At 35.6% G+C, this 19,064-nt stretch overlaps 1 protein-coding gene across 2 annotated transcripts in view; it reads left to right on the forward strand.

The window, feature by feature from the left end:
- Positions 1–19,064, forward strand: part of LOC137037348 (electrogenic aspartate/glutamate antiporter SLC25A13, mitochondrial) — a 55,956-nt gene that overhangs the window by 13,713 nt on the left and 23,179 nt on the right. For both annotated transcript variants that reach the window (XR_010897276.1, XM_067411272.1), the window contains exons 5-12: positions 1,979–2,118; positions 4,713–4,859; positions 5,887–6,025; positions 9,999–10,092; positions 10,854–10,938; positions 15,286–15,370; positions 15,917–16,075; positions 17,689–17,741. Coding sequence is in view for 1 of the 2 variants with exons in the window: in XM_067411272.1 (XP_067267373.1) it covers positions 1,979–2,118; positions 4,713–4,859; positions 5,887–6,025; positions 9,999–10,092; positions 10,854–10,938; positions 15,286–15,370; positions 15,917–16,075; positions 17,689–17,741 (902 nt within the window). In the remaining variant the exon portion in view is untranslated. The remainder of the gene's footprint in view (positions 1–1,978; positions 2,119–4,712; positions 4,860–5,886; positions 6,026–9,998; positions 10,093–10,853; positions 10,939–15,285; positions 15,371–15,916; positions 16,076–17,688; positions 17,742–19,064) is intronic.

Consider the following 19,064-nt stretch of genomic DNA (forward strand, 5'->3'; position numbering starts at 1 on the left):
ACACTGATAAAATAAAGGTCTGGAGTAGCTCCACAGTGGAACTCTGTTGTAATAGTATAAAAAGCATCTGCTAAACGACTGTATATAATTTGTCATAAATGGGAAAAACCTGTTGGAGTTGTTGCACGTTGCATGAGGAATGCTTCTGAGCAAAATGTTAAACCCCATTTTTCTTTGCTTTTATTGTCATGTTCTTCAATGCATAGATGTATTTTGCCACTTCTGTTTAGCATTTTTTTCTAATTTAATAAAAATGTTTCATTACTAGGGCAGTCAAATCACTAGTTAACCCAAATCACAAATTAATAATTAATCGCGATTAATCACATCTAACATAAGTGTTTGTGTGTATATGTATATATGTATATATATATATATATATATATATATATATATATATATATATATATATATATATATATATATATATATATGTATATATGTATATATATACACATACATATACACACTTTATTTAATTTTATATTAGATGAGATTAATTGCAATTCATTGATTTGACAGCACTATTCATTACTAATTTTATCATCAGCTTAAGCGAACAGTTGAATTGAAAAATCAACATGAATATCACAATGTCTTAGTATTTTTCTTACAACTTGAGGATCATATTTTTAAAGATGCAGTCCATAACTTTTTTTGGTTAAAAATTATCCAAAATCAATTTTTGCGCAAGTACATAACCAGCCAGTGTTTCATTACTAGTGCTGTCATATCGATTAATCGCATCTAACATAAATGTTTATGTATCTGTGTGTGTGTGTGTATATTTTACATATACCGTATACACACACACGCATTATGTATTTACAAACTTTATATTAGATGCGATTAATTGCGATTAATTGATTTGTCAGCACTATTCATTACTAATTATATCATCATCATGAGTGAACAGTTGAATTGAAAAATCAACAAGAATATCACAATTTCTTAGTATTTTTCTAACATCCTGAGGATCATATTTTTAAAGATGCAGTCCGTAACTTTTTTTGGTCAAAAATGATCCAAACTCAATTTTTGAGCGGGTACATAACCAGCCAGTGTTTCATTACTAGTGCTGTCAAATCGATTAATCGTGATTAATCGCATCTAACGTAAATGTTTATGCATCTCTCTGTGTGTGTATATTTTATATATACTGTATAAACACACACGCATATTATGTATTTACAAACTTTATATTAGATGCGATTAATTGTGATTAATCGGTTTGACAGCACTATTCATTACTAATTCTATCATCAGCACGAGTGAACTGTTGAATTGAAAAATCAACATGAATATCACAATGTCTTAGTATTTTTCAACAACCTGAGGATCATGTTTTTAAAGACGCAGTCTGTAACTTTTTTTGGTTAAAAGTTATCCAAATGTCTGAGCAAGTACATAACCGGCCAGAGTTTTATTGCTAGTGTTGTCAAATTGATTAATCGCGATTAATCACATCTAACATAAATGTTTATTTGTGTGTGTGAGTATATATTTTATATATACTGTGTATATATATATATATATATATATATATATATATATATATATATATATATATACACACACATTATGCATTTACAAACTTTATATTAGATGCGATTGGTTGCGATTAATTGATTTGACAGCACTATTGAGTGTAGCGTGAGTGAACAGTTGAAAAATTAACAAGAATATCACAGTCTTTTAGTATTTTTCTTAGTTTATTTGATTTAATGAACGCCACAACCAAAACCAGATTCCAGACGATCCAAAGAGCAAGAACATCTGACTTTCATCTCACTTTTCAAAATGCTTTAACTTTGTGTATTTCCATGTTTACAAACAATTTGATGCCTTGTGTATTTTAAATAAGATTTACTTTTAGACGTGTTTTGCTGGTACAATCATAGAAATCAAACAATGCATAGTTTTGTAACTCAATCCTCAACGATGACATTTCTGACACCAGGGTTATCTCTGATTTCAGAGGATGTGAAACAAGTTTTCGGTCAGACCACTATTCACCAGCACATCCCCTTTAACTGGAACTCAGAATTTGTTCAGCTTCACTTTGGCGCAGAGAGGAAGAAACACCTTAACTACGGGGAGTTCACTCAGTTTCTGCTGGTGGGTATGACTGCTGTCTAATTTCTCTCTCTTCCGCCCACCTTTCCCCCCACGTACACCCAAACACGTTCACTTTCATACTATCCCCATCACATACTTTCCTTCCCCGCCGCCGAGCTCAGATCGATGTAATGTCTTGTTTGGTGTATATTGTGCCTGGTCTTGCCTAGATTGACACACAGCTCTGGGCACGCTTTCCAGCAGCACAGCGAGGCATATTGACCTAGTTAGTCATTAATGAAACACTGGAGTTATATTCCTACGCCAGCATTTGTTTCTCATTAGGTGACGTAACCTCAGTGCAGTCTAAACCAGGTAAAGTTTTTCTCCTACACGAAGAATAGCAGTATTCCTTTTGTATTTGTGGTGTGCAAGACATTTTCCAATATTACGTCTAGACCTGAGAGTAGGCAGAGGGGGTGTGAGGGGTCGGCTGTGCCAAGTTTGCATCTACGCTCGCTATATATTTGAATGAGCTTTTTATATTAAACTTAACTTGGACCAGATGGGTTTTTGGGAAACTACGAGAAACACGCCGATATTGTGTTTGTGGCCAAGACGGGATTAATTTTGTTTTTGGAACTTGAAAACGATGAAAAAACACATTTCCTGTTTCATTTATTTCATTTTCTTTGAATCTGCAACTTTTTTACGGTCATTTGGAGTGATTTTAAAATCCGGTGTTAGATTTTATCCACTACAGAAATGATACAGTATCATCCAGTACTGTAAAAATGAACCAGCGGCTTCACAGATGAGAAAATTTAGTCTCAATGAAACCCACAAATTCTCGAAATTATTTTCCTTTCCTTTATGAATGGATGCTTTCCAACACTTTGACCACCTACAAATAAGACATGTCGGAAATCTGGCTCTTCTGTCAGAAATGGTATTACTGTCTTAACCAAAGGTCCAACATCTTGAAATTTCTTTAACCTGAACATCGATGATGAGATCTTTAAGACTTTTTTCACTGTTTAAATGCGGTTTTAATGCCAGTGCTCGAATTGAAATAATTGACCCAAACAGAGGTGGCTCATCAAATGTTTTTATTTGAATCCAAAGACAATTAAAGGCACAATAAATGCCATGGTGGTTTGAATATTGGCTTTCGGAGGTTCTGTTCTTCTCCTCCGTAAATAAAAACCATGCTTTTGAAACACTCACAGTTGCAGTAATTCAAGGTTTTAAGAGACTAACTGTAAACTGTAAGGTTCAGAGCCACAATTATTATGCAATTCCACATGCTTGTGGCTGGAGCAGCACAATGCAAGACAGGAAAAATCTACAGCCAGATATTATTTACCTCTACCTCTGCTCTTGTTTTATTTACAGTGCTACTGGCATTTCCTCCTTGTTTAAAACATTGTTTGTGTGTTTGTGAAAGGCAGAGGAGCATGTAAAAAAAAAAAAAAAACGTATTTTGTCTAAATAAATCATCTTTGTTTTTCCAGCATCTGATTTGCAAATATTCAAATAAGTAAATTGATGTGAAAAATAGGTTAATAATAGAGAAATTACCAGTAGCAATCTGTGTTATTGCTGTATTTTTATGAGGACAGTCAGTGACATTTCTATAATATCAGAAATAGGTTAGCATGGAGTCTGACATTCAAAGCTTTGACATTTTCTCTAATAGAGTTTTTTGCGCAGGCGTTTCTTCTATACGAAGACACGTCCATATTCACACAGCAGACCTATATTTCCAGTATTTTGCACCGGCAGCTCATTTATGCGATGAGAGAGAAAAACAACTCTCTTTAAAAGCCTGAGGTGTGTAAGAAAGTCATTCTCGTCTCTTGATGTGATACTGCAACCCTTCCAGATGAGTTGCACAATCGACAAAATGAGAGTTTCCTCTCCAAGTGTCTTTATATCAGATGTCTCAAAGCAAAATAAATTAGTTTAAAATAAACGAATACATAAAATAAACACGTGGAAATATCATGAACAAAAAAACTGATACTGTTTATTTATTTATGTATATTATATTAAAATATACATAAATATACATTATATATATATATATATATATATATATATATATATATATATATATATATATATATATATATACTTTTTTTAATATATTATAAATATATAATTAAATAATAATATAAATATTTTTTGTAAATAATTTGTTGATCCTAAAAAGCTCATTTAAAAAAATAATAATATTGTAAATAAAATTCATATAATTTTTATTATTTATTTCGAATTTATGATTTAAAAAATAATATAATTAACACTTGTTTATCTATATTATATTTTAGATGCATTTTGATTCAGCTCAACGCATAGGGGTCAGTTAATCTTTAGCCTGTCTTTATTAATATATATATATATATATATATATATATATATATATATATATATATATATATACACACACACACACACACACTTTTTTTTATATCTGGAGCTAATTTTACCATTATTTATATTATTTACATTTGCATTTATACATAAAATTGCCAGTTGTACAGCATACATCTCACTTATTTTATGTTATAAAATCACATGCATGTAATATATCTATATCCGTTTGTTTTTTCCAGTACAAATCGCTCAGATTGACATTCACTGTGTTGCAGGAGATGCAGCTTGAACATGCCAGACAGGCTTTTGCGCAGAGAGACAAGGCCAGGACAGGCACCGTCACGGCTCTGGACTTCAGGGACATTATGGTGACCATCAGACCCCACATGCTTACACCATTCGTGGAGGAATGCCTAGTTGCAGTGAGTTTATGTTTTAATTATGTTTTAGCCTTTTCAGCCAGTGGTTGTACTTCATGATAGTTTCGGGATAGACTTTTTTTCACATAAACCACCAGGAGATATTTGTTTGTAAGGGCTGTGTGTGTGTGTGTCTGAGAGCAGTCTGTTTTATACACACTCCGTGGAGTCTGTCATTTTCTCCACGGTTTGTGCCTCATAAACCTTGGGATTCTGGGAGATGTTTGTAAACACACAATTTCGAGGCCATTAGAAATAAATTAAAGACAATACGCTCGTCAGACCCAGTCTATACACTCAATCCTCTAATTTAGATGGCTTGCAAAACAAGACAGGAGGTATAAACATTTTATCACATCTACATAAAGATTTATACTTTTTTGTGGCCAGGTTTATGCAGGGGTTTTACAAATGACATCTTGGTTAAGGAAACTTTAGAGCAGGTCTGATTTTTGTGGGTTCAGGTAGACTCCACCATTTCTGCAAAGCACACAGCGCCATCTAGTGAGAGACAATCTGCTCTCGCTTTTCTTTCTCAAACCCTCTTGGGCCTGAAGACAACTATGTAAGCGCTCTTTCAGCTCCTTTCAGTCTCTAAAGTCATCAGATACATTTAAAAAATGTTTAATATCATAACTGCTTAATATTTTAGCTGGTCACTACCTAGTTTTCCTTTTCCTCCTTCCATTTTCTTTTGCCATCAGAGTAGCGAAGGCGAAGCATTCTGTCAGATGCTATTTATAGATTTACCTCATGTTAGTTTTCCACTTTATATGTCCCTCTCCTCATAAAACAGCTTAATTAAAAATGGCCCTCAAGCTTGAATCCCTCTGAAATTACCAGTGTGGCTCTCTGTGAAACACATGTATTTATTTAGCGCTCTGTGGGGTGGAAGTGCTAAAGATGTCGCCGCACTGTAGCTTGATTAATGTTTGGCACTCCATAGAATTCTCAGCTATTTATCACCTCTGTCCCTCATAAAAGGATGTCTTCGTGCAAATGTCTGTGTGTGCATCTGCCAATTTTGCAGGCAGCCGGTGGCAGTACGTCACATCAGGTCAGCTTTTCCTACTTTAATGGCTTCAACTCTCTGCTAAACAACATGGAGCTCATTAGGAAGATCTACACCACCCTGGCAGGCAGCCGCAGAGATGTGGAAGTTACTAAAGGTTAGTGTTTTTTTTTTTGTTTTTTTTTATCCTGTTTTGTTTTGACTTTGTCCTTCCTCCCCTGATTAGACTGACTGCCGCTGCGTCTGAATATGCAATCTTCCATTCTGTAAACTATGTGAAAAAAACTATATATGAGCAGAGAATTATGTCCGAATTCATAGTATTCATAAAACAGTAGGTGAATAGTACCCGGATGACGTGATTCTGAATTTGATGGACACTGAGAGGATTTGTAAATGGCTGCGAGGCGACGCAACTGACGCCGTAGGTCACATGACAATGACAACATGACAACATTTCATTTATACTACACCCATTCATACTATATAGAACATACTTTTTAAAGGTCATGAAGTAAGATTCAAACCAAATGTAGTACGTACTATACAGCGTGAATGTGCCACAAAAAACACAATGTTACCCACAATGCATTGCTGGAGATATCCCTGTTCACTTGTCATGTATATGTGCACTCTAAAAAGTATTTACCTGTTACCACAACGTAAATAAATGCATGGCTACAAGTGAAAAATTCTAATTGTTTTAATTCATTGTTTTAATTATCTGTTGATAATAATGTTGATCATTAGATCAACTTAATAACGTCTAATTTAATGTCACATTTCTGCGTTAAATGGCTTTTTTTTTTTTTTTTTAATTTATGTTGTAGTAACTTAATGAAATTTTCTTGATAACCTCAGAAAATAGCAGTGGATTTCTAGTTCCCAGCATGCTTTGCATAGGACTGGATAAGGAGAATAAATGTTAAAATTTTATATATATATATGTATATATATTTGTATATATATATATGTGTGTGTGTGTGTGTGTGTTATATATAAAAATACATTTTTTGTTTACAATTTTACCTATTTCTTACGTATGTTGTGAAATATGTAGTTTTTAAAAATATATATTATATAAATTGTTAATGAATAAATGAATTAATAATGTTTTATATATATAATATATATAATCAGTTTGCTGTTGCTCAATTTTTAAAATTAATTTATTAACAATTTTGGTTACACTTTATTTTAAGGTGTCTTTGTTATATTGTAAATATACGTTTAAGTACAGAATAAACCTGTCAGTTTTGAAACAAAGCCTTAAAAACCTTAAAAAACCTTTAGTCTGTGTCTCCCTGGCCAACTGCTGACCTGTGAAACAGCCCTCATAGTCTGGCTGCAATGGAGCTCTGCGTCTCGGACACACACTCTTGCTGCACACACCCAGCCTGCGATGCTATCAGCCCTGTGGAGACCGGGGCCAGGGGTGGGGAGGCTACATTTACCGCTGCTGTTCCCACAGAGGCTGTAGGCCGCCATCGGGCTCCGCTGGGACCTGTGCGTGCGAATTTCCATGTCTACTTCTCTTGTTGACCCTCAGCTGATTGGTTCCGTATGTTTTGAGCGGTACGCGAAGCATAGTTTCGTCATTGCAAAAGCTATTGCTTGCCACCTGGGGAAAATAGGGAACACATCACCCCGCACACAGGCCGCAGATAGCAAAAAGAGCTCGCAATTGTATAAAAACATTCAATGTGGCTCAGTTTACTGCTTTTCTGCTCATTCTACAGCAGAATTTTATCGCTACCGATAACGACTACGTGATTTCAGAGTTACTTTTCCACTCTGATGCTTGAAAGTCCAACTTTCTGAATCAAATATGATTTTTGGCACGTCGAATCCTCTCGGCGGCATGTTCCTCGCACTTATCGGTAGCCTGTGTTTGTTTTTGGAGGGAGCTGAAGAGACTGATGCCCTGCGTGATCTTTGATTGGAGCGTTCTTCACACTTCACAGCATGTTTAAGGCCGGAGTAAGCTGAGCTGGTCTTGATTCAATAGGGCTCTGTGTAAGAACACTTGCTGCCTTTTTCAGACTAGTCACTCTATACCAGAGCAGTGGGAATCCCACTGTTAACCGGCCTGTGTTCATTCTGCTCATTACCACTTTACACTTAACCTGCACAACCAACTGATATCCAATACATTTCCGGACTCAGTGATTTACTAAATATTTGAAGGAATTATAAACATGTAGGGATGTCAAGTCAAATCAAGTCACCTTTATTTGTATAGCGCTTTTTACAATACAGATTGCTTCAAAGCAGCTATACAGTGATAATAATGATCAGTGATGCAAACATAATTCACTTCTGCTCTAAAAAATCAGATCAGCATTGATTTGGTTCAGTTCAAGAACTGTGTAAAGTTAATCATTTATGGAATGATTTCAATTCATGATTTCATGTCATCATCCAGTTCAGTTCAGTTCAGTTCTAGTGTCAGTGCTGTCAATAATATTGCTGAATATTAAGTGTCCCCTACTAAGCAATCCAAAGGCGACAGTGGCAAGGAACCCAAACTCCATCAGGTGACAGAAATGGAGAAAAACAGAAAAAAACAAAACAAGCTCAGTCAGGCCAGATGAACATGGCATGATTGATTCCAGGCTGCATCACAAGTCAGATTGTGCATTTGTCATTCGTGTAAAAATAATAGTTTATTAATAGAACAGCGATTATACAATGACACTAAAATATATTTGGACAGCTTAAAACTTTTAAAAAGGCTTTTATTTTAATGAAACATACTGAATGGCATGGTACCCATAGGGTCGTTTTAAAATAAAATGATCAGCCAAATCCCTGCATGAAGAGCTCTTGCACAAGGCTGTTAGTGAAGGGAACATGGCACTTTGAGGAAGTAATTTTACTGTTTATAATCATGTTATTCATTTTGAGGTAATTTAAACCCTCAATTGTGGACTTTTAGTAGACCTAAAGACTATTAGTTGAAAATATATTATTATATATAATAATATAATGTATAAAAAACATATTATTTATGTTACTTTGCTTGTTTTTAGCGAACAGAGATGGTGCACAAATTGAACTTGTATTGAATTAAAGACACAACTGGCAATATTTAACTTGAAAGAATAATTTTTACAGCTATAAATGAGAATTTTGCGTTTGATAATGCAGTGTTCTAATTGACAATAGTGGCAGGGACATATTGCTTGATATAGGATGTATGTGACCGTGCTGTCCTGCACTCTTCAGTGTGTTTACTTCAAGTGCTCTGCCCTTCTGACTGAGTAGGACATAGCGATGCACACTTTCAAACATAATTCACCTACTGACTTCATACATCCACTAAAAATGACCATTTGGCTAAAAGTAATTGCAAAAACGACTGAAAAAAGGTTTTCATCATTTGTTTGCAGATGCCACTTGATTTAATATTGTTATTTATAATTACAATGTCATAATAATGTCATATATTTTATATGTTGCTTAAGTGGTCAAATACAGTACCATTCAAAAGTTTAGGGTGAAGAAGATTTTTTTTTCTTAAGAAATTAATTATTAAGCATGGATGCATTAATTAATCAAAAGTGACAGAAAAGACTACAATGCTACAAAGAAAAAACAAACAATATATTATTATTATATATTACATATATTATGCATATATTATTATTATTATTATTATTATTATTACAAACAATATATAATTATATATATCAAATAAATGCTGTTCTTTTGAACTTTCTGTTAATCAATCCTGGAAAAAAAATCACATTTCCACAACAAAAAAAAAATTAAGCCACACTGTTTTCAACATTCATGATAATAAGAAATGTTTCTTGAGCAGCAAATCAGCATATTAGAATGATTTTTGAAGGACCATGTGACACTGAAGACTGGAATAATGATGCTAAAAATAAAGTTTGGCTGAATAAATATTTTATTACATTCAAATGGAAAACAGTTGTTTTAAACTGTAATAATATTTCACAATATTACTGTCTTCACTGTATTTTTGCTCAAATAAATGCAGCCTTGGGGAGCATTATTTCAAAAACATTTAAAAAACTGTATATCTTTGTGAAACTTATTGCTAATATTTAATTCATACAAACCATACAAAAATAAAATCACTCTCTTTCTCTGTTCCCCAGAGGAGTTCATCATTGCTGCCCAAAGGTTTGGCCAGGTGACCCCTATGGAAGTGGACATCCTGTTCCAGCTGGCTGACCTGTCTGAGCCGAGAGGGTGAGTCACCATGGCGACAGGGCCGTGCTGAATCATCGTCTGAGAGCCTCTCCCCATCAAGAGGAGGGTTCGAGTCTCAGCCATAACATACTTGAGCTCAGCCTCTGTGTTTCAGAGCTCTCTAGCCACTCTCGCCTTCTAAAAACGGCATTGTTTGACTTCTGTAATTATATGTGAAAAGTTTTCTGGTCTCTCTATTCTGAGTCTTGTTCTGGCAATTGCATAGTCGATGATACATGACTCTTCCTATTATTGTACAGCGGGAGGTTTTGAACACAGTCCAGCTTGTTCTGCAGCATGTAGCGAGCACACATGTTTCCACACTACTGTAACTGCTGCAGAATTCTTACCAGAACTGTAATGAGCTTGGAAGTGTATTTACTAAATATCTGCTCTGAACCATAGAGCGCTGTAATCATGGTGAGCTAAACCCATCTTTTGAAAACCAAAGATATCACATGAACATATTTGAAGAGTCAGATACCCTGACCTATGAACTGACTTATGGCTCGACTGGGTGGGTCTCAAAGTATCTCTGGAGTAAACGGTGATCAGGAATTGCTTTGTGGACATTATTATTTCTTTGCAATGTGATACTGTAATTGCCCAACTCACTTTGAGTCAAGTGTGCCTGTGAGGGCACACTATACCTACCACTCTTCCTTAAACATCTTGAAGATGTTGTGCTCTGAAATGGTAGAAAAAAGTTGGAATCTGTTGAGCTGTTTTATTATGTCTGCCCATGTTTTTGGTCTCTACAGGCGTGTTGGTTTAGTTGACATTGAGAGGATTGCACCTCTGCAGGAGGGAGCTCTTCCTTACAACCTTGCTGAGATTCAAAGACAGGTAAGCTATAGAAATTGAGTGTTTTAAAGAGGACCTCTTATGCTTCTTTTTTACATATTTAGCTCTCTTTAGTGTGTTATGTTGCTGGTTGAGAATAAAAAAGGTCCACAGTTATAAGTTATAAAGCACAAAGTTCCCTCCAGCGGGAGTTATTCTCTATATCTGTGTGCACTGTTTTACTGAACTCCCTGAAACGCCTCCATTAGTTTTCTTCTGGTAACAAACGTTGCTCGTTTGAATAAATCCCGCCCAAGGCATAGGCACAAAAAGAGGACGAGGCCTGGTTAAGTTACACTGTAAACCGGAATAAGTTGGCAAAAAAAAAAAAAAAAAAAAATTAAGTTTTTTTAAGCAAAGTTTAAGTAAGCAGAACTGGCAGATTTCAATTTTGCACTCATATATTTTAATTGCTCTTAACTTGAAATTTTTTAGCAAGTTAATTCATAAACTTATAACTTATGTCATATAAACAGACAGGAAGCTTAGTGGGAGAGAGAGGGAAACAGGAAAGGTCCATGAGACAGGACTTGAACTCAGGACGGCCGAAGTGCAATAGCGCTGTCAGCGTGCTGCCCACGAGGCTATCAGCGCCAAAGTCTTAAACTCTTAACTATAACTAGCTAATTCAGCAAATTCTATTTGTAACACAATGGTTTGATAACAATAGCATAGCAATTGCAGAAAGAGTACAACAATATAGAACATTTATGAAATGCTTGAACTTGAACCTGAACTGAAACCCCACATAACATAAACTCTTCTAAACTCTTCTAAATAAGTACTACATCCCCCACTTTACATTAATCTTGCACAAAAAAAAAAAAAAAACATGATATAACACTTAATTTTAACATTTATTCTCTCTTTCGAGTGTCATGGCAAAGCATGCTGGGAAATAGAAATCCCAGCCCAGTTTCAGGTAAATTTGAGTTTATCTAAATTAAAAGAAACAAGTTCATAAAACTCAAAACAATGAAACAATTCAGATTACTTAAATGTGTCAGTTTGGTGAACTCAAAAGAAAAAGAAAGTTCTAAATACTCATAAAAGTTAATTTATTAATTGAACTAACTTGTTAGGGCCCGAAGCCCCTCTCGCTACATTTCACTAGGTTTTGGAATTCGGTACACACATTTATCAGCCCAATACCTACAAAAAAGTCTCTTGGAGACTTTAATCAGATCAATGTCATATTTGGTCAGTCTAATCTAAAGGCCTTTGCAACGTTAAATTGCGAAGATCTAGAGTTTTCACCAAAGGGTGTGTCCGTGGCGCCCTAACAAAGTTCGATGTTTTGCCATAAAACAGGATGCTGTATGACAATATTCAGTTAGCTATAGCGCCACCTGTTGGCAGCAGGAAGTGTGGCACTTTTACATGATTTTGCTATAATTCTCCTTTATTTACTCGCTTACATGCATGTCTCCCACTTTTCACTGTTTTCCTGAGGCCAACAGGTGGTGGTTAGCCCGGGTGTGAGGGCCCTTTCATCGCTGCTTGCAGCTTTAATTTAATTTGAGTTTGCCCTACTCAAACCAATTAATTATTTTGAGTGTTAGGGTTTATAGTCAGTAGTAGTGTGTTGAAACTCGCTGTTATGATAAGGGGCGCGACATTTCCAAATCATGCTCAAAGCGTTTGACCAATCACAACACACTGATCCAGCTGACCAATCAGAGCACATTACTCTTTTCAGAAGGAGAGACTTAATAGAGATAGGAACTAAACAGAGCGTTACTGACAGACTGGGAAGAGAGGAGCTGCAACAATGTCAAATATGGGAAAAATAATGAACATTCAAGCATGAAAACCTATTCTAGTAAATGTCTTTGTCACTTTTGATCAATTTAATTGGTGCTTGCTGAATTTTTCTTCCAAACTAATTTTACTGATTGCAAACATTTAAGCAGTAGTGTATAAATGAATAAATAAATAATAACAAAAAGAGATGCATAAAAGATAATTACAAACAAAATACACTTGCACTCATTCTCTGAGAATTTGAGATTCTTAAAAGACATGACAGCATTTCCGATAAGTAAATGTAGTGGTATTTACTGTGCATTCTTGGAATGTTTGTGCACTTGAGCGATTTTGACAGTGATGGAATGGTTTTGATCTCTGGTTAGCAAACTGAAATATGGAGCAGATTGTTCAGTTTTTCTATTGTTCTATCATTGTAGAAATGTGACTTATATATCCATAGATATCCTATCACAACATTTTGACAAGTTATAATTATCTAAATGTGATATTTTTGATCATGTTGATGTTACTGGTTCACTCCTTTTTTTTAATGTCTTGGTTGCTTTTTTGGTAGATAAAGATAATTTGAGAACTTGTTTTTTAAAAATTCAACGCATCATTTCCAGCCCCTCTGGATTTTTTCATCAGCTACTGCTGAGCTCGAGCCTTCGCTTTAACCAGAGCAGTGAAAGAAGAGAATATCTGAATCTGTCATGGGCACACAGATCCCAAAAAGAAAAGCTGTAAATGAAACGCAAGCCCAGCAGTCGAGGAAACTTATCAACGTCTGACGGCGAGATGAGGGGAAATGAAAACAGACAGAAAGGCTTGAATACTCTACAGGGAAAAGAAAGAGTGTGTGTCTGTGCCTAGATATTCCCTCTTTATTTTATCAGAAGTTCTGCCTCCAAACACATTGAGGGCTGAGTTATTCCTTCGCGCAGGGCCGTACGAAGCGGGGGCCCGGGACAGAGACGCCAGTCCCACCACAATGAGCTGCTTTGGGCTGTGGTCTGGCCTTATGGGCTGCTGGCCAGCTCTCCCTCACCACCTTCCCCCCCAAACACAGTTTATCCCACACCCTTAACCCCTCAGTGAGCCTGAGAGGGGGGGCTCAGTGGCGGTCCGGGCAGTTACCTTGAGGTTCCTGACAGGTGGTCCCGGGTAGGCAGGCCGACTGTATCTCTGGCGGGGAATGCAGCATGGGACGCTTGGATGGTTCTGGCTGGCCTTATTTCTTGTGCTCTCTCTAACTGTGGGGCTATGGCCATGGCTCGGCCCGCTTGACTGTGGTTTCTGCTCGTCTCAACTAACGCTGTGCTAAGAAATGGCAGTTCTCATTAACAAGAGTGGTTGGATCAACTAAATTAAGTATTTTACTATGTTCTAAAATCCTAACAGTTCTTTTTCTCATGAATTAAACTAACAGGAAGCTGAATGAAATTCTGTCTGCTTTTAGTCAAAAGTTTCGACATGCCTACTCATTCTATTTTCTTGTTCATTTTAGAATACTCAACTCAAACTTCAAATTTCTTCAAAACACCAGATTTGAGTCAGATAAGCAAAAAGCAATTATCTGGAAAGTTCTATAAAAACAGTAATATTATTGTAATTTAAAACAAGTTTTTTTTAAAAATATATTTTAAAATGTAATTTAATTTTCAGCAGCCATTACTCCAGTTTTCAGTCTTACATGATACATTCTAATTATTGTATGCTGATTTGGCGCTCGAAACATTTCTTTTTATTATCAGTATTGAAAATGTGTATTATTATATTATATTAATATAATATTTATATTATTCTGTTCTACATAAAGTCACTTTGATTTTGATAACACCTTTTCAGCATTCTATTTCTATTCTATTTCTATTCTATTCTATTCTATTCTATGTAAAAAGCCACTTTGATTTTGATAGCAACTTTCCAGCATTCTATTTTTTAAGCTTCTATTCTATTCTATTCTATTCTATTCTATTCTATTCTATTCTATTCTATTCTATGTAAAAAGCCACTTTGATTTTGATAGCAGCTTTCCAGCATTCTATTTTTAAGAGCTATATAGCTATAAGACAGAATATAAGCTATAAGCTATATATTCTATTCTATATAAAAAGCCACTCTGATTTTGATAACACATTTCCAAAATTCTATTTTTAAGTTTTGTTCTATATAAAAAGCCAGTTTAATTTTGATAACACCTTTCCAGCATTCTATTCTATTCTATTCTATTCTATTCTATTCTATTCTATTCTATTCTATTCTATTCTATTCTATTCTATTCTATTCTGCATTAAAATTGGCTGAAAAAAGCCACTCTTTAATTTTCATAACACCTTTGCAGTGTTTTATTTATAAGTTATTATATTATATTACATTATATATGATATTTTATAATATTATTAAAATTTTCTGGAAAAAGCCACTCTTTGCTTTGGTAACAGCTTTGCATTTATTCTATTCTATTCTATTCTATTCTATTCTATTCTATTCTATTCTATTCTATTCTATTCTATTCTATTCTATTCTATTCAAATCTGACTAGAAATTTTGCATAATGGTGGGAGTTCTGATTCTCTTGTCTTTTTTTGCTGTCCACAGCAGTCTGGTGGGGACGCGTCTCGCTCGGTTCTGATTCAGGTCGCTGAGTCGGCGTACAGGTTCACCCTGGGCTCCGTGGCTGGAGGTGAGTCAGTCACGGATCATTGTGCACCACCCCTTTACCTGAGCCTGCAGCAGCAGCCCCTCCTCCACACGAGAAATAGCTAGACTGGACAAAAAGAAAAACAAAGCCTGCCCTATTGCCTTCTTAGGGGGCTGTTTCTCCCGTTTAATGAGGTTATGCACCATGGGAACCTCCTGGGTGGATTCTTTTGTACCTGTGAGTGATCAGAGGTGTGTGTGTGTTGGTCTGTGTGTACGTAAGGAGGTGGTGCTTGGCCCTGCGTTTGGCTCCAGACTGGCTCTCTCGGAGGAGACAAGGTAATAAGGAGGTAGTGCAAGGCGACTCACTCTTTAATTAAGCCTGTCGGTGCTGTATTCCCTTTGTGTCCACCCCAAAGTTGTCAGATAAGAGTTGACTGATGTGTTCTGTGAAAATATCCGGACTTTCTTCCCGTCCGGTCTTTTTTTGTTGTTGTTGTTTGAAGTGTCCTTCATCAGCCCCCTGGGGTGTACATCTCTTTTAACAGTCTTGCTTTTCCATATAATAACAAATTTTCTCTCATGACAGCCGTGGGTGCCACCGCCGTGTACCCCATCGACCTGGTGAAGACCCGCATGCAGAACCAGCGTTCTTCAGGTTCCTTCGTTGATGAGCTGATGTACAAGAACAGCTTAGACTGCTTCAAGAAGGTTGTGCGCTACGAGGGCTTCTTCGGTCTCTACAGAGGTCAGTGGCTCCGCACGGCCAGGCCATCAGGGACGCAGCAACAAAAAGCGTTTCATGAAAGCCAGGGGCAGGTCATCTTCCCTCTGACCTTACCTGCTTTGAAGAGATTAAGTCTACCTTTGCTGCTTGAGGGGACAATGTGCAGAGCATGAAAGGGCACATACCAGCACAGGAACTTAACAATGAAGAACATGAATGCTCTATGCAGTCAATGGCGCTCAGATAATGAGTATCTGCTCTGCTTTTAGAGCAAGAACATGAGTTTTTAAAGCATTCTGTGAGGTCACAGATTCAAATTGTGATTGCAAGGTGCAATTGCCATGTGACCTCCATTGAGAACACTAACTACTGGTATTTGTCAATCATAAAGCTGACAAAAGAGAGGCTGAGATCCTCATCACCCGTGCCGAATTATAACGGGGATGGTACGAACATTCAGTGCTCGTTTTAGCAGAGCGTATCAGAGCTTTATGACAGAGAGCACTATATTTGAAGTGAGCACAAAGTGCTTTTGTTTTACATATAAATAGAGTAGTTTAGTTTTTAACAAGGAAGTGGGCAGACCAGGCTTTTAGCAAATGCATAAAAAAATACCTTAAAGAACGACACAAAGTTGAGTGTACATTTAGTACACAAGCATTATTCCCATTCTCGCTTGAAAGGGAAGATTTTTTTGAGCCACATGATTTTGAATGCAACTTCAAAAAAATAAAATAAATAAATCAGTTGGACAGTTATTGTAGGTAAAATTATTTTATTTTATTTTATTTTATTTTATTTTTTATTTTATTTTATTTTATTTTATTTTATTTTATTTTATTTTATTTTATTTTATTTTATTTTATTTTATTTTATTTTATTTTATTTTATTTTATTTTATTTTATTTTATTTTATTTTATTTTATTTTATTTTATTTTATTTTATTTTATTTTATTTTACAGGTTCTTTCAGATTTCTTCATTTGCATGTCTGCTTTTCCTATCAGATCCCGCAGTGCAGGGCAGTAATAAACATATATTTACTGATATTCGAACAAAATGACGTTCAAAGTCACACTAATTGTTTACTGACAAAGCAGAAGCGCAGCCGAGGTTCCTGGCAAACACAAAGAAATGAGCAGCATGCGAGAACAATAACTGTTTATGAGATTTTCGACGGATGATTAAATTTGAAAAATATATATTTTTTTCTAATTCTTTGCTTGTATATAAACGCAAAAGCACTCCGTTGGCCATGCATGCAGGAAATGTTTTTGTATTCATCTAGCTGTGTGGCCTATTTGGACTGGTAGAGTATGCCCACATTACTGAGTTTGTTTGTTACTGCCGGGGGTGGGTCATCACTTTTAAATCAGATTATTTAGTTTATTTTTGTCTAAGCCAGAAATCTGTGTTGTAATTGAGGGCTGTGTAAACTTTGGTTAAGGCTGTTTTTAAAGGGAAAAAGAGTTTGTAGTACTGTTAAGTTTCCAATATTTAAGCACTCCACATCAATAGTGTTCATTAGTGTGTGGATGATAGGGAATTGGAGGCAGCGCTGCAGCTTTTATATTGAGGAAAGTCGTGCTTCCCTCACCCCTGTCTTTTTTAATCAACTTGTTTTCTAATTATAGGCCTCGTACCGCAGCTTCTGGGCGTGGCTCCCGAGAAAGCCATAAAGCTTACAGTAAGTGCTCTGCCTTCACCACATCAGCGTGGCCTCTTAAAACCAAAGACCTTAACTCCTCGGAAATACACCCCTCTGCTTTTCTCGCCCGCCTGCTGCCTGATTTCAGTGCCTCGCCTTAGCCCCTTGAAAAAGAAGTGAATCTGGTTTCTGTTTGATCCCCTGTCAAAGCGGTATACATTCTTACATTCTTGCATTCTTGCGTTGGGCATCAGCAGGCTCACTTATACTTTATTTTTCATAGTTTTATCTCACAATCGTGACTTTGTATCTCGCAGTGCAACTTCATATTTCACACTTGCGACTTTTTCACAATTGCAAATTTACATCACAGTTGCGATTGAGTTTATATCTCAAAATTGTGACTTTATATCAAAATTTTGACTGGATATATCAAATTTGCAACTTTTAATCTCACATTTGACTTTTTATCTCACACTTTTTGTCACCCACTTTATACCTCAAAATTGTGACTTTATATCTCACAATTTCAACTTTATGTTAAAATGTTGACTGGATATCTCAAAATTGTGATTAAATCTCACAGTTGTGACTATCTCAGTTGTGACTTTACATTTCACAGCTGCCAATTTATATCTAAAAATTATGATTATATCTCAAAAGTGCAACTTTATATCAAAATTTTGACTGGATATCTCCGAATTGCATTATTTTTCTCACAGGTTTGATTATATCTCAAAATGGCAACTTTATGTCTCAAAATTATGGCTTTATATCTCGCAATTGCAACTTTGTACCAATTTTGACTGATATCTCAAAATTGCAACTTTTAATCTCACATTTGACTATATCTCACAGCTGTCAGCTGCTACTTTATATTTCAGAATTGTGACTTTTACAACTTTATATTTCACAATTGCAAATTTATATCAAAATTTTGACTGGATATCTCAAAATCTCACAGTTGTGACTTTATTTCCGTTGTGACTTCACATCTCACAGCTGCCAAGTTATGTCTCAAAATTGCTATTTTATATTTCAAAATTTCGACTTGATATCTCAAAATTGCAATTTTTAATCTCATATTTGACTCTATACCACAGCTGTCAGCTGCCACTTTTTATCTCAAAATTTTGACTGGATATCTCAAAATTGCAACTTTTAATCTCACGTTTGACTTTATATCTCACAGCTTTCGGCTGCCATTTTATATCAAAATTGTGACTATATCTCAGTTGTGACTTTATGACACACAATTGCCACTTTATTTCATAATTGTGACAAAAAGCATGTCTTATTCACTAACTGCATGCAATCCAGTTTAACCAGTTTAGTTGTGTCCATTTAAATTAAGTCACTTGT

Source organism: Chanodichthys erythropterus, chromosome 15, assembly GCF_024489055.1.
Source record: "Chanodichthys erythropterus isolate Z2021 chromosome 15, ASM2448905v1, whole genome shotgun sequence".
Classification (NCBI taxonomy): domain Eukaryota; kingdom Metazoa; phylum Chordata; class Actinopteri; order Cypriniformes; family Xenocyprididae; genus Chanodichthys; species Chanodichthys erythropterus.